At 44.1% G+C, this 21,593-nt stretch overlaps 1 protein-coding gene across 9 annotated transcripts in view; it reads right to left on the reverse strand.

Annotated features, from left to right (window-relative positions):
• The window catches only part of arhgap23a (Rho GTPase activating protein 23a), a 95,939-nt gene that overhangs the window by 6,394 nt on the left and 67,952 nt on the right, over positions 1 to 21,593 (reverse strand). For 5 of the 9 annotated variants that reach the window (XM_015948841.3, XM_015948838.3, XM_015948836.3 and 2 more), the window contains exons 4-22: positions 20,013 to 20,105; positions 19,116 to 19,194; positions 16,717 to 16,771; positions 13,833 to 15,408; positions 10,651 to 10,806; positions 9,729 to 9,834; positions 9,614 to 9,653; positions 8,803 to 8,937; positions 8,410 to 8,718; positions 8,273 to 8,331; positions 7,818 to 7,933; positions 6,626 to 6,744; positions 6,384 to 6,536; positions 6,173 to 6,251; positions 6,003 to 6,076; positions 5,421 to 5,510; positions 5,126 to 5,251; positions 5,008 to 5,049; positions 132 to 225 (exon numbers count right to left, since the gene is read on the reverse strand). In XM_015948841.3, the coding sequence (XP_015804327.3) occupies positions 132 to 225; positions 5,008 to 5,049; positions 5,126 to 5,251; positions 5,421 to 5,510; positions 6,003 to 6,076; positions 6,173 to 6,251; positions 6,384 to 6,536; positions 6,626 to 6,744; positions 7,818 to 7,933; positions 8,273 to 8,331; positions 8,410 to 8,718; positions 8,803 to 8,937; positions 9,614 to 9,653; positions 9,729 to 9,834; positions 10,651 to 10,806; positions 13,833 to 15,408; positions 16,717 to 16,771; positions 19,116 to 19,194; positions 20,013 to 20,105 (3,501 nt within the window). Of the gene's footprint in view, positions 1 to 131; positions 226 to 5,007; positions 5,050 to 5,125; positions 5,252 to 5,420; positions 5,511 to 6,002; positions 6,077 to 6,172; positions 6,252 to 6,383; positions 6,537 to 6,625; positions 6,745 to 7,817; positions 7,934 to 8,272; positions 8,332 to 8,409; positions 8,719 to 8,802; positions 8,938 to 9,613; positions 9,654 to 9,728; positions 9,835 to 10,650; positions 10,807 to 13,832; positions 15,409 to 15,976; positions 16,092 to 16,716; positions 16,772 to 19,115; positions 19,195 to 20,012; positions 20,106 to 21,593 lie in introns of those variants that run through there. The other 4 variants (XM_015948837.3, XM_015948843.3, XM_015948840.3 and 1 more) reach the window with 4 other exon arrangements.

Consider the following 21,593-nt stretch of genomic DNA (forward strand, 5'->3'; position numbering starts at 1 on the left):
AGTCAGGCCTGACATACAAGCAGGGAATAAATGACTTCCAGCTTTAAACGAAAGGCAGCATTAAATGTGGTTTCTATGTAATCAGGTGCGGTCGGCTCGTGCAGCAAAAAGCAGAGAGAAGGTATGCTCACCTGAAGCCTCCCCAAGCAAAGCTGTCCTGCCGATGTTGGACAGCAGGTGGTCGATGTTTGGGGCGGGCTGCACGTCCTCGGTGTCCACCGGAGTCTAGAAGTAAAAACAGATTCCAGAGACATGTTGATTCTGGTTACCAGCCCAACCCAGCTCAGCTGCTATGCTCAAAACGCTACAAGCCAATTTACAGGCTGCCCTTGAAATATTAAACAACCTACTATTTATTTATTTTATATCATTATTGTAAAAATAACAAAATTAAATAAGAAATATCAGAAAACAGCCAAAATCACAAGTAATAAGATGATTTTCACGTTCAGCCCTTACCCTGATAGGGTTGTAAGTAGGGCTGAGCGATGGGACGAATGAATCGGCGACGGGCTGAGACCTGAGTTACGGTCGTCTTTTTACAGGAGGCGATTTGCTTATTTATTTGTTTGTTAACAGAGTGTGCTGCGCTCTAAAGGCTCCGTGTGAAACGCTGCAGCGCATTAGTTCCCGTCTCCGAGGCAGCACGGGGGGAAAAAACTCCGATCTCTTCAGCACAGGGGCCAGGGCCGGTTCTATAGGCGCCCAGGCCCCTGTGGGTCCCTGTTTAAAACCGCCAATGCTTTCAAGTGTGTCATCGGCGGAGCGTAGATTCATCCAGAACATTTAAACATCCACGAGTCTGAGGCAAAAACCCAGAACCTCATAACCTCTTCAGCAAGCTCCCTAGAGACGTGTGCTTCAGGTTTACGCGGCGCAGCAGGTGAAACGGTCCTACTTTAAGTGAAATCGTTTAATTGCAGATTTATGTTACTGGAGCACTCTGTTCAGCTCTTTTGAACTAAATAATAATTAAAATGAATGCAAATTTAACAACTGATTATTCATTATTTAAAAAACGAAAGTGATAAATGGAAATGGGGATAAATGGATCATGCGGCCTCCTCAGACGGCGTCCAAACGCAGCAGCGATTCATTCCATTTCCTACTCAGACTCCTAAAAGAAAGAAACCCAGCAGTCCACGACGTTCAGAAGAAAAACATTTTGCTTAAATAAAATACCACAATGGTGGACACCACAGGGGAAAACAGACGAGGCTTCTTTTTAACACTTTAACCGTGTTTAACACGAGCCGCTTATACGTCACTCAACCAAACTACAAATACAAAATTAAACAAAAACAAACATCTAAATTTCTCTTCCAGCAAACATATGTGCTTGTATATATAAAAAAAAATGCTTTGGGCTTCTTCTGTGTTCCAAATCAGTCCGTGCGTCATGACGTTGACAAATTCATTGCCTATCGTCTTTTTTTGGACTGACGATTGGCGGTGGGAAGAATTATGCAAATCGCCCAACCCTAGTGCAAAGATAAACTGTTCCACTTGTCAAAGATAAATGACCAGATGGAAGTGAAGCTGAACCTATACTAATGATTTACTGAGCAGGCTGTAAAAACTATGAAAGCTTTGTGTGTTTATGGCTTCTTCCACACCTGCTCAAACGTTCCAATAAAAACGCACAAGAAGTTTCAGTTGAAAAGGCTCCAATTCTCATCAATAAATCATCTGACAGAACAAAGTCTGTTTCGTTTTGCCTCTGCTGTGGACTAAAAGTTAAATCTAATCTCAGTTTAAACATCAGAGTTATGATTTGGTGTTGATGTTTCGGTCTCCGTGTTCTTCAGTTAGTGTAGAAAACAATTAGAGGGAGGGGAAAGTTTTCCTGGAAGAGATCATTAGTTGCAACATTACAATGATGCGCAGAAAACCTGCAACATACATGTGTTTTTAGGCCTGAGTTCTGTAATTAACCACAAAGAGGTGCAGTAAAAGTTTGTGAACGGGTTTATAAACCACGTTCTCTCTGGGTTTGAGAGCTCCAGATTTTCTTGGAGCTAACGCCGAGGTTACAACGTCCTGTTAACCATGGACATTACGACGAGCAGACACCACAAAGTGGCCACCATAGGCAGTAGCCATTGATGCAGCGTCCACTCTTCAATGTCTATGGTTAACAGGAGTTAAGCGCTCACCCCGTAATCGGAAGGTTGCAGGTTCGAGCCCCGCTCAGTCTGTCGCTGTCATTGTGTCCTTGGGCAAGACTCTTAACCCACGTTGCCTGCTGGTGATGGTCGGAGGGACCGGTGGTGCCTCGCCTCTGTCAGTGCGCCCCAGGGCAGCTGTGGCTACATCGTAGCTCATCCCCACCAGTGCGTGAATGGGTGAATGACTGATTGTGTTGTAAAGCACCTTGAGGGGTTCCAGGACTCTAGAGGGCGCTATATCAAATACAGGCCATATGCTGCTAAAAACGCCATTCAAGCATCACGTTTGTCCTCATGTTGAATACACTGTGGGGTAAAGCTGCAGCTGGGTACGAGTGTGGACTTAACGGGTGGCAACGACTGGAAAAAGAGGGTAAAAGCTCGCCACAGCACATAAAATAAAGAACTAGGAACCAGTTCTTTTCTGGAATTGTGAACTTAGATAAACAAATATTTATTATGAACTATGGGCTGCATGGTGGCGCAGTGGTTAGCACTGTTGCCTCGCAGCACGAAGGTTGCAGGTTCGAAACTCGGCTGCGGCCTTTCTGCGTGGAGTTGTGTGTTCTCCCGATGCGTGCGTGGGTTTCCTCCGGGTACTCCGGTCTCCCCCACAGATCACAACATGCCCTATAGGTTATAAATTGTAAGTCGCGTTGGATAAAAGCATCTGCTAAATAAATAAACATAAACATGACATAGAATTTTTAACTCATCTGTAAATTATTGTTCACGTATCAAGAAATATGAGAAAAACTTAAAGGTTTAATAACATGATTAACTGATAATCCAGAGTTAAAAATCCTAATTATTTCATACTGAGATTAAGAGGTTCTGTACTTAAGCATTAATAAGGAATGAATCATTATTGGCTGCTGCTATTTAACTGTAGTATAAAAAACAAGCAGGTCTATTGGATGTCCGTCTTCAGCTGGAAGGATAAAAGACCCTAGCACACACACACATATAATATAGTATCTCAGTTTTCCCTTTCTTTGCCAGTAGCCGAGTCATCGTGATATTACTGAGTAATAACAGATGTTACTAGTTTTTTTTTTTTTTACATTTCACAAGATTGTAAATATTTTCAAAACTGGACCCAAACTGAAACAAACCCATTAATTTCCCACGTAAGAGGAGACATGTAAGGCCTTTCCCTTCAAGTTAAACTGCTTATTGTGTGACCACCGTCCTCGCTGAGACAGTTGTCATAAACAGGCTTTATGATATTTTTCTTCTTGAACATCGTGCTTTTAACTTTTTTACTGTAACAGTCGTTTATCTTTGCTGGAACATTTGTTTTTCACTTGTTTTATTTCTCCACAGGGATGTCCCGATCCGGTTTTTTTGCCCTCGAGTTCGAGTCATTTGATTTTGAGAATCTGCTGATACCGAGTCCCGATCCGATACTTTCGATACAAAAATAAATAAATAAATAAAGTAAGAAACAGTTCCAGAATGTTCCTTATTTTTTATTTAATTACCTTTTTATTTAAATTTTTACCAACAGATCACTTCTGTGAGGTAGCTTGAACAATCAAGTAATAAATAACATAAATTCTTCACTTTTGGACTTTGTTGCAAATATAAAAAGTCTAATATAAAAACAGATCGCACTTCAACTTAAAATACCTGGCAGGGTATTTGCCTTGGACCCCAAAATGCTTAGATACGTCCCTGGGCATGGGACGGAGTTTTGAAGATGATCTGAATTGTATCAACTATATAAATACTACATGCTGATTAATTATTGCTTTATACAGGTACAAACGTGTAGTGGGATCAGTCTACCTACATTTTATTTTTTTAAGAACTTTGTTTTGTTTTCTTGGTTTTTGTTTTCCTGTCTTCCTGTCCTGTCTGTCGCTGATCTTCCTGCATCTCCCAGTCCTCCAGAAAAACTCCTGCCTGCTTCCTTCTTTTTCACCTCACAAGTCACTTTTTAACTAGCAGATCAAATGGATCTGTTGACCGCAAAAAAAGCGGTGTGCGCGCCGCGCTGCCCGGCTGCGCCAGTGACGAGCGCCGCAGCGCGAGCGCGTCCACACGTCATGCTCAAATACAGACAGAACTTACCAGAGATAAAAATGAACGAACACGAACGACTGTGTGTTAATTGTATGTTTTTGGTGACGCCACGTAGAAAGTGTTCCTGTGGCCGTGTGCAGAATGCAGCTCATGAATAATCAGCGGTCTGCTCTAAAAAATCCCCGCTACTCTGAGTCCATATAAATAATATAATAAAGGTAGAATCTTCTGGGTGTGTAAGGTAAGGGCATCGGGGGAGCCTGACAACCTTTAAGGAGAACCAAGTTACTCTCCTGTAATTTGAACCCAGTATCCGAGTCCGGCTCGGGAAGTAAAGCCCGAGTCCTGATCAGACTGAAACCACGTGATCGGGGCCGATTTCTGATCATGTGATCGGATCGGGACATCCCTATTTGTCCATATATTGTTTACTCTTCTGCATGTTTCTTTAATAGGGATTTTAACGGTGTGTGCTACTATTTTTCATGCTGATTTCTTGGCTGCTGCTTTAATGATCAAACTTGATTCAGGGATTAATAAAGTCATCCAACCATTAATTAGATTTTAGTAAAACAATAAAAACATGTTAACCATCAGATAAACCTACAGGCTGGAGCCTGTTTTTGTCCTTACTTTATTATTCTGAAGCATGAGCTGCCGAACAAAAGTGTTATTACCTTTTTCGTTGTCATTATTATTGCTACGCTAATATTGTTTTTAATTAATCATAATTTTCTTTAAATTACAAATAAAAATTCCGTGTTTTTCTTGGTGAGGAAGTTGAACATGGAATGTCAGAACAAACACGTACCTTTTCATCCTTATCGAGCTCCTCGGTGAAAAACCAGGTGCACTGTGTGAACGACAGAGAGACTCGTTTAGCGTGTTTACCAAGCGTGCAGCGGGCGCGTGTGCTTCGTTTCTCTCACGTGTTGGATGAGCGTCTCTATGATCTTGTAGCGGTCAGGCATGTGCGTGACCATGTCTTTCATGTTGTCCTCAGACGTCCGAACCAGGGTTGGTCCAAACACCAGAGCTAAGTTACGAGGCTCCATCTGGACACAAAAACAAACAAGAGTTAAGTTCAGGTGAGTTTGTCGTGAGTCCTGATAACAGACGCTCTTCCACACACACACACACACACACACACACACACACACACACACACACACACACACACACACACACACACACACACACACACACACACACACACACACCCACCTTGTTTTTATCCGAGTGGTCTGCCACAGTCTTCAGGTGACTAATCAGGAACTTTAGAGTGTGGAAGTAATGATCAGGAAGGTCTCGGATCTGGGGAGAAAGGAAAATACAGAAACCGGTCCAGCCAGAACCAATCTGCACACGTTAACCAAGCTGTTTAAAGAGCAAGTCACCCCCTACCAGAGTCTAACTCCACTCTCACTTCTTGTTTAAAAAAATGCAACAAATGCTGTTGCCTGGTAGACCGTGAGGGCGGAGCCACTAACAAATACACACACACACAGACTCACCACAGCATTGTGACATCATAATGTACCAGTTTACATCATAGCATACCTCTTAGCCAATAGCAGAGGCAGATTTAAATTCAAATACAGTGCAGAGTTTTTACCTGACAACGGCACAACACTGACAGTTTTAGGCAGAAAATTTAAATTTTAACTAAAATGCACTCAAGTGCAAAACTATTGACTACATGTGTCTGCAGCACGATTAGACACTCGTTTATTTAGTTTATCAGGGGAAAAAAGTTGATTTGGGGGTGACTTGCTCTTTATGGAAGACATTATGTAGAAAACGCACCAGTTTCTTCATGGTTTTCAGTCTCTCCGATGGATTTTCCATCCGATTGGCGTCTATGAAATCGTTATATTTGTCTGTGAAGACATCAGAAGGATGAAATGCGTGAGACGGGATGTTTTGATTTGAATGTGTGACGTCAATGACAGGTGGTAGGAAATGTTTGGACTCACCATTGGTGAAAAGAGGTTCTGGAAGCTTCCTGAAGAAGGATTTGAGTAAACTACTGACGACATTCAGGTCCTGCCACCTCTAAAGATAAACAACAAATTGTACAGCGCTAATTGATTAAAGTCAAATCATTCTTAATAATAATAATAATAATAATAATAATTATTATTATTATCTTATGCTGATAGGAGCCCTCTGCGAGCTTTCTCTCACCTCCTCAGCAGGGTTGATGTCGACTCCCTTGTTGAGCTGCTCCTGAAGCTGCAACACCATGGCGTTATTCCCGGGAACCCGGTAGATTCCGGTGTATTCCAGACCCATCTCCTCCACCAAACCGCAGCAGAACTCAACAATCACTGGGATGAACTAAAGGAGAACAGAGGACACAAAGAGAATGTAATGACGTACATTACAGAGGAGAAAACCAACATCAGGACAAAGACAGATGAGCTAACCTTGTTGTTTACTCCCGGATGACATTCCTCTAACCTCACACCAAAAGCTTTGGGCCCGGCCTTCTTTGTCTTCTTCATGATGTTAATTCCCCACGGAGACTTCGGAGGGTTGTTCTCATCTGGAAACAAAGTTGGTTTTTTTTTATCTTTAATATCACAAAAATAGATGAAGACGCCCTCAAAAACTGATCATCTGTGTCCATGTGGGACGGTATTTAAAGGGGAAAGATTTGAACTAAACAGACCTAAATGTAAATATGATTTCAAATGAAAGATTTAGACAGTAAAGCCGGGCGTACACTGTGCGACTTTTTCACTTTTTTGAGCCGATTTTCCACTCGTGCGAGAATCCACAAGGTCGGGGCGAGTTTTGTGCGGAGCGTCGTGTAGTGTACGGGGGTTACGAGAGGCGATTAACACCACGTGACCAGCTACCGGTCAGCAGTCGTGAGCTCGCACGGACTTCTGGAGTGTTTGATATTTTCATCGTTCCTCGTGAGGGGTGAAGCGGCGCTGCGAGCGGCTGCCACCCAGTAAGTACCAGAACCGCTCACGGCGCATACGCAATCATGCATCAACACCGCTCGCCCGCTATTTCCCTAATAACACACGTTGTTCGTTTTTATTTCTACACGTTTTTTTTTCCTCACAAAGATTGTCAGGAAAGCGTGTTTGTCGTGTTCATGTCAAATTAAACTGATCACAAAACACAGATTTACTTTCTTTATTTCGTTTTCCTCATCCAACCCCCATAAATCCCTGTGTGTCCTCCTGCAGCACTCCCGAAGGACAACAGGCAAAACAAGACAAAAAAGTCTGACGTGTTGAGTAAAAACTGCTATTTTTAGCATATTTTTAGGTCCGGCGTGTTGCTACCAGACGTACAGTGTGAGCACATCTGCCCTGCGAGGAGGTCGTACAGTTTGGGCTGAAGCTGAGTGCTACGAGTGAAAAAGTCGCACAGTGTACGCCCAGCTTTACAGATTCACTGATAAAGTGGGATTTTTGTAGAAGAGATTCTCTTTTTTAAATTAGTTTTTTTTTATTATATACATATGTTGCTTTAATGTCTATGGTTTGAGGCTGTTTGATATTCTGTGTCATGTACTCATCTGTCTGTCTCAGTTTCATGTTTGGTTAAACCCCTTACAACAGCTGCAGCGAGGCTGCTTTGACTTTTCATCACACTGACCTTTGACCTCTGGTTTTGGGGAGCGCGGTGCTCCGGATGCATTTTCTGTCTTGAGCAGGAATGGAGATATCATCCGATGCATTCTGGGAGACGAATCCGGTTTGCTTGATGTCGGACTGCAGGGGGCGACAGAGACACGAGTTTAAGGCTTTCCTGTTCCGACAGAGCAGATCGACACCAGATCGACACTCTTCCACCCAGCGAACATAATCTGGGTCACTGGTCGGCATATCTCAAGTGTTAACGGACAACCTTCACAGACTCTGGATCAGAAGATGCAAACGCCTCAGACAGCATTTCTGTCAACAATAAAGTGTAAGGAAAAATTCTTTTGGGACCTGGTGAACGAGTCATGATCTACGGTTTGAAATGAGAGGATGTGAAACAAATCTGGCTAATTCCTTCCTGCTCTAAATGTGGGAAACGCAGACTGAACCGAGTCAGAGTGAGCTCACCTTTGTTTTCTGTAGTCATTGAGCTTCTTATTGATGAGGGCCTGTCTGGAGAACAGTTCCTGCAGGAAACAAACATGTTAGCGTTCCATTTCTGTGAGACCCCCCCCCATCTGACCGGCATCAGTGTGACCTCTGACCTCGCTGTCAGTCTTGCTGCCATCCCTGATGAACTTGATCCACTCCAGCATGTCGTCTCTGTCCTCTGCCTGCAGCAGGTACTCACAGAAGTCCTGTGTGGTCAGACGCAGCGTGTGCTTTTTCTTGGTCTCGCTGTAAGCGATGTCCACCAGGCAGCTCTGGATGCTGATCTGTTGCTCGTCCTCTGTTGTGCCTCCGATCTTGGCCCCGCCGAGCACAGCTTCCCTCTTGTCCTTGTAAAGGAACAACGAATGGGTGCGAAGAACCGAGTAGACCCGTTTCCACGGCCACATGCCACTGCCTACTTTCTGTAAATCAAAAGGAAAAATGACATCAGCTCCAGTTGGATCTTTTTATGTTTGATTGTGTCCTTGTGAGCTCGGGGCACGAACCTTGCCCTTCTCCGTGAGGATCTGTTTGAAGTGAAGCCATCCTTCTTTCCGTACGTCGCTGTAAGTGATGTTTCCCAGCTCGGAGGTGGAGTGTCGTTTGGATCGAACCTCCTCCGTCCCAATGTTGTCCAGAGACTAAAACACAGAAAATAGTTCTGACATGTTACTTTGAAGGCCTGAACACTGAACCACCGTTCTAAGTCCAAATACACCATCCCTAGCTCTAACCTTTAGAAAAAAAACTATTGGAATATGTGGCCTTTTGCAACCGTTTCACTTTTCTAAGTTAAAATATTCACCGATTCAGCCCCAATATTTAGGACACAACATTTTATCTTCACGTGCAAAGCTGAATCAACAAAAGAAATGCACAAAACTTATTAATCTGGATTTTTTTTGTCTGCAGGATCATCTGGGGCCTCATTTGTCAAGCTTGCTTACGCACAAAACGGGGTCTAAAGACTGCGTAAGCAACTCTGTAGACAGGATGAATGGTTTTTACGGCAGTGTTTTATCCGCCATGCAGAAGCCGTTCCTCAGAACATCCAGGTTTCAGAACCAAGATCAGACCAGCTCACTGGGAGGAGAAGTGCCTGATGTGGGCTACTTTCTTTTGTTTGCAGGAAACATCTTTACACGCACCAAATTGAAGCTCACACAGGAAAATGTATAAACACGGCCACATTAATGGGCTCTTATTTGACATGTACGGTAGATTTATAACCCTAACCCTACCTATTCATTTATAATGTATGCTTACAAAGAAGCAGAGTAGAGTAGAAACACTACTGATCGAACTGGAACAACTCACCCCGTCTCTCAAGAACGTCTTCCCCCTTTTTGTTTGCCTTCTGTCAAAACAACAACAAGCCAGAGTTAGCCGTTAGCAGTGTGTGAATCAGATGACACTTCTCTTTGGTACTTACGACTCTCGCCCTTCTCTGAACGTGTTGAGGCCTTCATCACATGACTTGGATCGCTCGGCGGTGATGGCTAGAAGATAGGAGGAACGGCGAGTCGATTTAATACTTCCTGCTTGGCGACAGGGTGAATGAGTGGAGAGACGGAGATGAAGAAGAGAGAAATAAAAAGACAGAGAGAAGGACTGAGTGTCGATGAGATGCCAATCACCCAAATGGACGGTGTTGAGTTAGGACGCAGGGACGGAGAAGGTGGAGGACTTAACCTGTGAGTGAACGAGTGACGTGGTGGACATGGACGGAGGGGACACGAACTAAAACAGTGGGTTAGATCTGGACTGTTAGCTCACCGTTAGCATGCAGGCGTAGCCGCTATCAACACAGACTCATGCACTTATCAAGTACGGCAACGACAAAATCATGCAGATCTGAGCCGGAGAAACGTACACCAGACGACTAATAAAACTCTAAATGCATGTTTTCTGTCATCGTGCACGGCTAAAGCAATAAGCTAAACCTCTCAGAGTTTAGAAAACTAAAATATTTTGTAGCACACCTAAAAACGTTCTCTTTAAAGCAATTTTTAGCCTTTAAATTTGTTTTGACATGATGTTTGGAAGTTTATCAGACATTTACACAAAAACAAACTTTATTTAACTTATTATGGAAAAATAAGAATGAACATCCGATTCAATGCCAAATAGCAGACGATGATGGCTGACTAGACAACAATGAAAGGAGAGAGGCTGGTAAATCCTGAGTAAAGTCTAAAATTAGACACAACCACCATGCAGGTTTTATAATCTCACGCATGCTTTAGAACTCCTTGTCTAAAAAATTAAAATTAAAATACAGATGACATTTTCTGCTGCATGCTTTGGCGAGTAACAGAGGGGGTAAAAGGGGGCGAGGGGGGGGGGGCACTCACTGCAGTCATGTGAGAAGAGCCTAGTGAGGGGGAAGGTGAAGGTGGGGGAGGCGGGGCTGGTGCCCGCGGCGGGTGCTGGACTCATGCCGCTGGACACAACGGAGGACGCCGGCACGTGGCGGGCACGCAAATCAGCACCAGGACTGGTCGGCTCGTCTGTGGGAGGGTGGAGGCAGAGATGGAGGAGTGGAAGAAAGGGAGGAGAAGGATAAAGGGACAGGGTTAGGTGTTAGAGAAAATATAAAGTCAGAGAGGTGGGAGGAGTCCAGGAAGCGTAAAGGATGGATTGGGAAAGGTAAGGAACAGAGGTTTTAAAGGACGACGGGGAACAGCATCATCGTCAGGTCCCGAACAAAATCATTTTACGCTTTCATTTTCAACAATCGCCCTGGATCACAGCTCGGAGACAGACCACAAAGCCACAACAGACGATTAAAGAAGCTAAAACCTGCAGCAGCCTCTCAGGAATACTCCCCACAACCAAAAGATCAAATCTGCTACACAGAGTACCCGAGTGGTCTGCTGCCGTAGGAAGAGCTGATCAGGAGCTAACGCGGGCGAGTGGCTGACAAGAACCCAGCAGCGGAAGGTTTCAGTTCTTTATCAGGTCTATGATAGCATTCACGCAGCATAAAAACATCCAGACACATAAAAAACTGATTTTTCCTGCTAAATGTTTGTTTTAACCCCGATGTTTTTTATGATGTCATTCCATCTTTGGTGTTTAGAAAGGGAAGACCATTAAACTTTTTTTAGGACACACATTCAGGAGTTTAAACCAACTTTACAGAGATATAACACCCCCCCCCCCACACACACACACACACACACACACACGAACAGCAGACAGCTGCCCAGCCTCAGAAATATTTTTTAAAACACTTCTGAGTTTATTTCATGGCCTTTTCTTCTTTCTTTTTTTTTTTTTTTTTACTGATTTTCCACCTCAGCTCCATCTAGAGCTACCCAGTCTGTCATTACTTCCATTTTCTTTTTTTCCTTCATCAGTCAGACACTTCTCATCACATTAGCATGCCACATTAGGCAGAAAACCTTCCCGGTCTGGGAGGAGGACTCTGTCCCATTTATGGCCGGGTCCAGGAATAGTTGCTGTGTGGGTTTAACAGAGACCGTCATTAGGCGGCGGCCACAGGCTGAGCTCAGAGGAACAAGACCGCTACGCACCAGCAGAGGGAAGCAAAACGCTGAACAGCAGCACATCTCCCTCCTCCAACGTGTGTGGAGTAAAAGACAGAAATTAGGAAAGCAAGGAATGTTTTTGGCCACCAGCAACAATCAGTGTTAATTATTTATAAATTAAGCCATATTCCCAGGTCCCAGGCACATTTTCGAGGGTTTAACAGATTATATATTAACTTAAATTAGCAGGATTACATTAATTTAAACAAAGTTTTTATTTAACTGTTGCCAATAATCTCCTAGCCTGTGGGACAAGGGCAAAGGAGGCCTCTTTCATAAGCTGGTGGGAACCACAGGCAGCCTGGGTTTGGGTCTATTTAGTAAAGGCAGTCTGAAGCTTCTCCCACAGCCATCTGTTCATCTATCTGAGCAGCACAATGGCAGCATTGAAGCAGACACACAAATGTATGGATCTGTTTCCTGCAAAAACCTCCAGATAATTTACAGCCTAGACTCCAGATAAAAGGCTCCGTGCTGGTGATGCTGCAGCTCCACGTTACTCTTTGGTGTTCACATTCGGTGCAAAAAAAGACTAAAACGTTTAATCTTAGTCCTAGGATCTGAAAAGACATCATAAAACATATTTGGCCAGAAGCTCAGGCTGCCTTTATGTGTTTTTCTCACAAGCATTTGTGCTTTTCAGGACTAATAGAAAAACAGCCGCCTGTGACAAACTAGCTCCCTGACAGTCCCAGATCAAATTAGAGTCTGTGTCAACCAGACAGACACGAAGACAGAAGGAAGACGAGGAGCACTATGCCTCCTCTACGGGGAGAAACTAGCCTAGTTTCAGTTTATGGCTTCTAAACGTGCCCTGGCTTGCAGCTCTGACTGCTTGGTTTCGTTTGATTCAGCAAGAATGTGCTCCAAACTTGGACCCAGAGGTGTGACTTAATCATCTGAAATCTCTCCCTGAGAATGGGTTTGTGGATCAGAACACAGCCAGGTGCAAACACCCATGCTCGATTCGCCATTGCTCACAGTCAGATGATTTGAATCGGTTCAGCAGAGAGGCAAACAGCCGCGGCGACACAGGGCGACGAGGGCTAGGGCACCAACTTCCATCTGCCTCTGGTTTGGCTCAGTGGCTGATGTTCACGTCAGAGCACAGAAACCAATCTGAAGCCTGCACGGCTGCTATGGTTACCTCCTAGTGACAGCAACATGTGTAGGCCACAGCTGCGTTACTGTAAACACACATTTATACGGAGTAAAACGTTCACCTTTGTGTTCAGGGTTTTATCGTTGCTAAGCGGATGACGTTACCTAAACAGCAGGTGATGAGACAAAGTCAAGCCAATCTAGTAAAGAGGTCTTTAGCTCACACTTAACTCATTCACTGCCAATGACGACTAAAGTCGTCATTTGTATTTTTTTTTACTGTTTGAGCATCGGAACGAGCCCCCGCGCCGAGAGAACAAACATCTCAGCCCCGAAGCCGATCTTCATCCGCATACGTCACAGATCACATGATCAGGAAGCAACACATCCATGTGCTTGGAGATCGTTTTGGATCTTTCCTGTAAAAAAAAAGCGAGGCGCGAACCGGAAAAGCGTCTGCCGATCACAATTCGACAACGGATTATGAAAGAACGGATAACGCTCGAAACACGCGGACTCTTCCTGATGTAAGAGGTGAGTCTCCTCTTTGTTTTGGTTGTTTTGGCGTCGACATCATGCTAGCGCGCAACGTTCTGTGACTCTTAAAAAACAGTAAAAACGGTGAGAAACGCTGGCAGCGAAGGCCGTTAGCGATCAGGAAACGGCTGGCAGTGAATGAGTTAATACCAATAGGAGAGGACTTCCTGTGTGTAAGATCAGGACAGTCTGTCCTCTGGACTGTGGGGAATCCCAGTGAACCCAACACAAACATCCACAGACAGAAAATGGAAACCAGATCCAGAATCAGACAAGATAAAAATGATAAAGGTTTGTTTCTATTATCCGGAAAAAAACTGAAGGCCAAGCTGCTGTTAGCTTACCTATGAATGGGATGGAGGCCAGAGAGTCATCCTCTAAGGAGAGGGGGGCCAGGCTGCCATTAGGTTTGCGCGGGGCTACGTCTGCAGCAGAACCAGTGGTACCAGTTGAGTCTTTGGGATCAGGAGAGAACAACCCGGGTTCTAGCTGGTCCATACGTAGCGCAAAAGGAGGATTTCTGTTAGTGTTCCTTCCCCTGATGGTGGCTTTCTGCCTTAGGACCACCTCCTGGGTTTGCGTCCCCTCTCCTTGTACGTCCACTGTCCCTCGTTCCCTCTCGTGGTTTGTCGGCCTGTATGCTCGGTTTTGGGATTCAGGAGTGACAGAGATGAGAGGAGATGCAGTAGAAGCGGTGAGAGGTGCTGATGTTACCACTGGGGCGTTGCTTTTAGGGACTGGGTTCCAGTTCAAGTGGGGCCCAGAGTAAGACGGGTCCCTGAAGGAGTGGGCTTGCAGGATGCGTCCTGTCTTGCGGTAGAAAGAGGGGCTGTAGCTGCGGTAGCCCTGCTGCTCATCCATGCTCTGCCCAGCGGGGAGCCTCCTGCTTCGAAGAGCGGCCTGCTGAGACTGCATTTGGTGTTCAGGCTGGGAATGTCGAGGCACTGAAGAGGCTTGTGCTGCCGTGGTGTGGCACCTCGGCCTCGGGTAGGCATCAGTCCTGTGAGAAGGCTGAGAGGCCTGCTGGGACCACGGTTGCCTCTCAGAGCGGGCCGAGACCAGTCCTGCTGAAGCTCGATCCAGCATCTCTAACGAGCGGCCGTGGCGGTCATATTGGGCCAGTAGGTTTTCGGAGCGCGTTTTAGTGTAGTTGGAGGCAGGATGACCCCGACCAGGCCCAGCCTCCCAGTCTCCACTGGGCCAGCGGGGCTCACCATGAGCACCTGATCCTGACTGCTGCAGTAAAAAGAGGGTGTCCTGGGAGGCACTGTGAGGCCAGCCACCAGTCCGCTGCTGCCTCCGGTAGTCACTGAGGCGATCTTGAGAGTAGCTGCGATGGCGGGTTTGCATGCTGCGTCCCGAGTGCTCAGGTTGCTGGCTGTGGTACCAGTCAGACAGAGCCTGCTGACAGCGCTCATTGCGGCTCTGGCGGACCTGAGGCATAGGGGGGCTGGTCCAGGCTGAGCTGGACTTGCGCGACAGAGCCTGAGAGGAGACGGCACCGTGGTGGTTGGGGTAGTGGACTTGTAGCGGGCTGGACAGAGGACCTCCTGATGAGGAGGAAGAAGAATAGGAGCGTCTCCTGGTCTGACCCTGAGGCTGCTGGCTGGTCATACCGTACTGGATCTCCTCGGTGCGATGAGCTGGACTACTGTGACCCACACCTCCTGGCTCACCTGCTCGCCCCTCCTGCCAGCTGGCTGGGCTGCCTACAGCAGAGCGGTTGTCCAAAGGTGATGAAGGGCTGGAAGAGCCTGGCCAGCAACTCCAGTTATCCAGCTGGTTCTGGACCATGTGAGCAGACAGAGGGGTTCCAGGACTCTTGGTGGGGGGGTAACACAGAGGAGGTGGTGGGGGGAGATTCTCAGCTCCCCCGATGTAAGGCTCGTTCCCCGTCAGGTAAGCATCCTGGGAGTACGCCTGGAGGAGACGGAAAATGAAGGAGTCAGAAAAGACAAGACACAGTGGGAAGACAAAAAAGGTGCGCGAGACAAGCTTTGATGACTTCAGCCCATTTGGATCGGAGTCACCCGGTAAGAATCTCAAATGAATTAAAATGTGCTCGCAATACGAACGAGTTTGTCAACAACAGACAAAGAGTTCAATTTAACACGGCTGCATGCCTTAAAGCCTAAAGCGACTGGACCTCTCACAGTTTGTCCTCGGGACATCAGAGTTCAACACAAACTCATGTTCTGTAGAAAAAAGCATAAAAACGGGTGTTCGGCACCAACATGTAGATCTGCCTCTACTGAGTTTTTTAAAGTATCAAACCAAAACAAACTCACAATTCAGATCACTACAAAAGTTAACGTTTTATACAGATTAAACTTGATTTTCAGTACAAATTTTTCTACTTCTTCTGGTTTAAATCACACAACCACACATTTAAAGGTTTACCTGCCTAACTGGACCTTCCAACAGAAGCCGAAGCCTCTCCAAAGTTTCTGTATTGAGCTTCTGAACAGCACCAACAGAATATACGCACCAACACTCCCAACGCAACACTCCAGCGGCTAAAAGATTCCGTCCTTCATAATTCCAAACCTACTTATTAGGAAATCCCTTTTGCCTCTTTTGCTGTACTTTTTCTCTTGTCTGTTGATCAACTTGTTTTCTCCTCACCGAGCTCCTACCAGACTCTCCACCCTCTGGTTCCCTGACTTACTCCACCCTGTGGGAGGGCAGAAGGAGGCGCAGCACTGCTGATGTCATTCCAGGAATGCAGGAGATACAGGCACAGCAGCAGGAGGAGGGGAGGAGTGGGTTCATAATGCGTTTAAAAAGTAGATACCCTAAAAGCAGAAGGCAGCTTTGGTCTCTTTTGGAGGGAGCATTGATGCTTCTGTGTGAGAAGAATCCCTTAGATCTGGTCGCGTGTGTTGCTGCGGGTTAGTGGGAGGCGCATCAGTGATGCATGTCGGATCATGTAAAGGAGCACGAGGCAACCTGTGGAGCGACAAAAATGTGTTGTGCAGCACTTGGGTGTGTGTGACTCAGCGCTGGAGTTGTGGTTTTTTTTTTTTTTTTTTTTTACAAACGTCAACCGTCAGCATACAAGAGGATCTTTATAGGTGTTGTAATATAAACATTAGAGTCTGAGTCATGCTCTACGTTCTTCCTCGATGATGTGGTGGTGAACACCGGACCGTCTCTTCAGACACCGCTCAGCAGCATCCCAACAGCCGTGTGAGGAAGTAAAACACGCGTTTCGTCATCGTCACTCACCAGCTGAAGCACATCTTCATCTTTTGGCATAATGGAAAGCTCCAGCACGCCTTCACTGCAGAACACACAACAGGAGAGTGACAATAAGAAGCTCCCGCTGAGATTCTGTGCAGCTAAAACGACATTTCAATACAATATTCAGCGCAGAATTTTGTGGTAAAATTAAGCAAAAACACAGAAAGTTACTGTATTAAAGGGTGCACATGCAGCTGCTGCCCAATGCAATGACTCACTAAGATACAAAGCATCGTTTTTGACCCCATGTGTAAAAAAAACTAGAACGTTAAATTCTGCATAATCATTGTTCTTTTAAAACAGCTGAGATAGAAGTCTGATGCACAAACACAAATCAAAGGCTTTCCTTGTTTGGAAAAAATTAGAAGCTTTTATTTTAACCCTTGAAATGGCACTCAATGAAATAGTTCAAGATGTCTTGAGTGTTCTGGTTATTGTATCAATGAATTATATTGCATTGTATTAGTTTCTAAAACTTCAACATCAATGACCTTTGTCTCGCTTTTAACCCTTATATGGCCTAAGTGCTTTTTTTGAGCAGACAGATGTATTTTTGTGGTTAATTTTGGCTATGCTACTGCAATTTATCTTTTTTTTGGGGGGGGGGGGGGGGGGGGGGGGGTTACGTATTTTTGGGGGAAATATGAAAAATAATAAAAAAAAAATCCCAAATCCATTTAATGTAACACTGAAATCATTTTGTAGCATTACCACCATTGACTCCCATGTAAATCATTATTTTCTAGTAAGCATATATATATATATATATATATACACACACACACACACACACACACACATGCACGCGCGCGCACACACACACGCACACACACACACAGAATGCTCTCTCGGTTGACCTATATATATTTATTTAATTATTTATTTATTATTCTGTCTGGGTTCCCAAGGCAGTTGCAGACTCAATTTAGAGTTTTTTATGTTTTCCACTAGATTGCGCTTTTTTCTTATGCATACCGGGGAAATAACTAACGCTGCATTCAAATAAAATAAATTCAATGAAAATATTTTATGACCATTTATGACTCCCCATTGTGTTGAAAATTCTCCCATAAAATAAATCATCTCAACATAACACACAAAAAAATTTATAGTTTTCTTTTACATTTCTGCTTATGCTCATGCACCTGACAATAAAAGGGGGGAATAAATGGGTTAAATCTCAGGAACGCACAAATATTTTATTATATTTTGTGAGGACTGAAGCCAAGGACAAAATTCATGTAAAAAAAATTGGGAGTTATGAAATATTACATAAGGAATTATTGTGTCTACATTTTTTGTGCACCAAAGTTAAAATTGTGACTTTTTTTTAGAAAATACGAATTTACTCTAAAACTATAAAGTGAGCAAAAAATATTTTATGCCTATTTGTGACACTCCAAGGCTGTGACAGTTTAACCCCCAAAAAGTAATCTGAACATAAAACATTAAAAAGAATTATAGATTATTTAAATTTCTTTTCTTCATATTTTCACAATTCTAGTATTGATCATAAACCTGGCAATAAAGGGGTTAAATCTCAGAAACACACACATTGTTTATTATCTTTTGTTAGGGCTGAAGATAAGGATGAAATTCATGTAAAAAAATTGAGACATATGAAATATTATATAATATTTCTATAGGACGGTTTGTATGTGCATTTCTTTGTGCTCAAACACCAGAAACGTTAGAAAATTAAAGGTAATATAAGCGTTAAAAAGAATCATAACTGCACAAGTGATCAAATGTGGCATCTCACCCTAATAAGGGTTCAAAGTTAGTGTGACGTCATCAACTGTCAGTTTAAAGTTGAGGGAAACAAAATAAATAAATAAAATTAACAGATTTTTATAAAATCCTTAAAAGACATCAAAACGTCAGTGAAGCCCAAATTATTGTGACTCTGTGTCATTTCTACAGTGATGTCTAGTCTAGTGTCCAAAGTGGGCGGGGCTCTCTCACCTGTTTCCTCAGTTCTATTGAGGTATTTTGGGAAATTTCAGATTTTTTTTTAATTTTGTGTTTCTTCTATTACCAAATGTCATAGCACACAATTACCTATTAAAACACATTTTGATGCATTATTAGCATGTTTTCTTAAGTCTGCAGAATGAGTAGCTCCTGACAGAGTTGCAAACGAGATAGTTTAAAAGGTGCCGAAAGTATTTAAAAAATCCTATTTGAAAGTCCCCAATTCCTCCTTCTGAACATCAAGTTATCTCAGAGTGAGATCATGTAAAACATGTCAGTGTGACGTACTCCGCTCCAGGGTACTCTTTCTAAAAGCTGATCAAAGTCTGTGTTCAGAAAGCAAAGAGTCAAACTGATCAATAAATCAACAGTTTAACGTCTCAGCGCTGACAAGACAAGAGAGGTTTTACCTGTTCTGAATGAGAGCGATCACCTGTGAGTACGTCTTTCCTAGAATGCTCTCTCCGTTGACCTTCACCAGTCGATCCCCTGCAGAACAGAAACACACAGACCCTCACGTCTAATCTCCATTTAAATTTTCATAACTAACCTTTAAAGTTGATGGAAAACCCCAGATGGGACAAAAGAAACAAGCAATGGAGACACTGAGCAGGGACTCATTTCCCTGAGAGATCAAGGCACCAAAGGAATCAGGAAATACCAGATTTAAAAAAAAAAGGTGCATGTGTTTAATTTAAACAAAAACATGCAGGCACAACATGAAGCTCATGATCTGTATTTAGCCAGAAAGGGTAGAAAACTAGAAACGGTGTCGAGCGCACCTGAACCTGACTGGATTGAAATATTTTCCTTTTAATTTGAACAAAAATCCAAGACTCCTCCACCACCATACCTCAGCTACCTATTTATGTGCAGCTACAAAGGTATGTTGGAAGTGTTGTGGAAAAAACACACATAAAATGCTGATTGTGTGCATGCGTGTGTGTATTTGCATATGTTCAGGCAGGGACGTCACATTTCAGGTGTTCTAAACCAGTTTGAGTCCTCTGAGCTGCAGAGAGACGACTGCTGCCCTGCTGAGCCTGCGAGAAATTCAAAACCTCTGCAGCCTTTTAGATCACCTGAGAACTGAGCCGCCATCCGGGGCTCTGAGTTATGTTACCAAAAAGATCACCATCAGAAGGGACAGTCAGCTATTTTGCAGAACCCCGTATCTGTGTCAGTTACAGTGTTTTAAGCTTGTCTGGGTTTATGTCAGCGGCTGAGAGCCTCTGCTGCAGTGTGTGTCCCTGCAAACAAATGTATCATGCAAATCAAGACGTTCATTCACCATCAGCTCCTTTTACCTGTGCACAAGCCCGCCTGGTGAGCCGGGCCTTTTTCTCTCACATTTTTCACAAATATGGTGTCCATCGGCTCCAGTCGACCCCTCTGGAACTCTGCCCGACCAAAAACAAAGAAATAACATTTTTATTGGGGGGGGGGGACTTATTAGTGACAATAAACACTGAGAACTTTCTCCAAAGAGTTATTTTGGTCTTTAAGAATAAAGATGCATTTCTCTTGACAACATGAGCATCCTCTGGTCTTTAGAATATCCCGTTAGCACCTGGTTTTGGGATGCACCTCAGGTGATTTGAGTCCAGGTAAATGGCTCACACCTGAAGCAGAATGCTTCCTCACGCCCGATTCTGTGTTCTGATAGAATCTGCATGCAAATACACACAAAGGCTCCATCTACTGTGGCACACATCAACTACGGCTTTTATGCTTTGCTTTTGCTAAACATGTTTACAGGTTCAGACATTTGCAAGAGTCAGACCTGCTTATGTCACTACAGAACCTGGATATTGACTAGATATTAATCTGATTATTACAGAGACATAAAGTAACATAAATGGTAAAAATGGCCTGTATTTGATATCGCGCCTTCTAGAGTCCTGAACCCCCCAAGGCGCTTTACAACACAACCAGTCATTCACCCATTCACACACACATTCACACACTGATGGTGATGAGCTACGATGTAGCCACAGCTGCCCTGGGGCGCAATGACAGAGGCGAGGCTGCCGAGCACAGGAACCACCGGTCCCTAAGAACCACCACCAGCAGGTAACGTGGGTTAAGTGTCTTGCCCAAGGACACAACGACAGCGACAGACTGAGTGGGGGCTCGAACCTGCAACCTTCCGATTACGGGGCGAGCACTTAACTCCTGTGCCACCGTCGCCACATAAACATATGATGTAATGTCCTTGTGAACTGGGAAAAGTCTGGGTTTTCATTTTAGGATTCTTACACTCTAACCAAAATCAGATTGTGTTACTTAAAGTTGTAAGTTTAAGATTTAATGCACCTTACATTGATGCTTACTCACAGATGAATCAACAGAACTTTTATGCACAAAATTACTCCAAAACCTTAATGTTGCACTACAACCAATTTCAATAACAGTTTCATGCATGTTATTAAAACTTAAAGGGACTTTACGGAGTTTTGAATTTTTATGCACGTGATTGCCCCCTCAGGCCGAAAGCATAACGGCAGCTTCAATAGTAGGCTCGTGCACGAGGCGCGCATGCTGTACGTGCACACTCCTTTACGAAAATAACAGCTGAGACAGTCCCTTGTGTGTGTGTGTGTGTGTGTGTGTGTGTGTGTGTGTGTGTGTGTGTGTGTGTGTGTGTGTGTGTGTGTGTGTGTGTGTGTGGCCCAGAGGACAGAGGACAGGAGAACACCCAGCTAATTAATTAAATAATTTGGTTCTGTACCTTTCTCTTCAGCACAGCCAACAAAGGTTTATGATGGGTCAGTCCTCCTGCATGCTCTGTTCCAAAATGAAAGTTGAGCTCACATCTTTTTTATCTGTGAATTCAATGCCGTTCGGCGAGTCTCAAATAAAAATTCGGGCATCTTACTGTAAAAATA

Source organism: Nothobranchius furzeri, chromosome 5 (genome assembly GCF_043380555.1).
Source record: "Nothobranchius furzeri strain GRZ-AD chromosome 5, NfurGRZ-RIMD1, whole genome shotgun sequence".
NCBI lineage: Eukaryota > Metazoa > Chordata > Actinopteri > Cyprinodontiformes > Nothobranchiidae > Nothobranchius > Nothobranchius furzeri.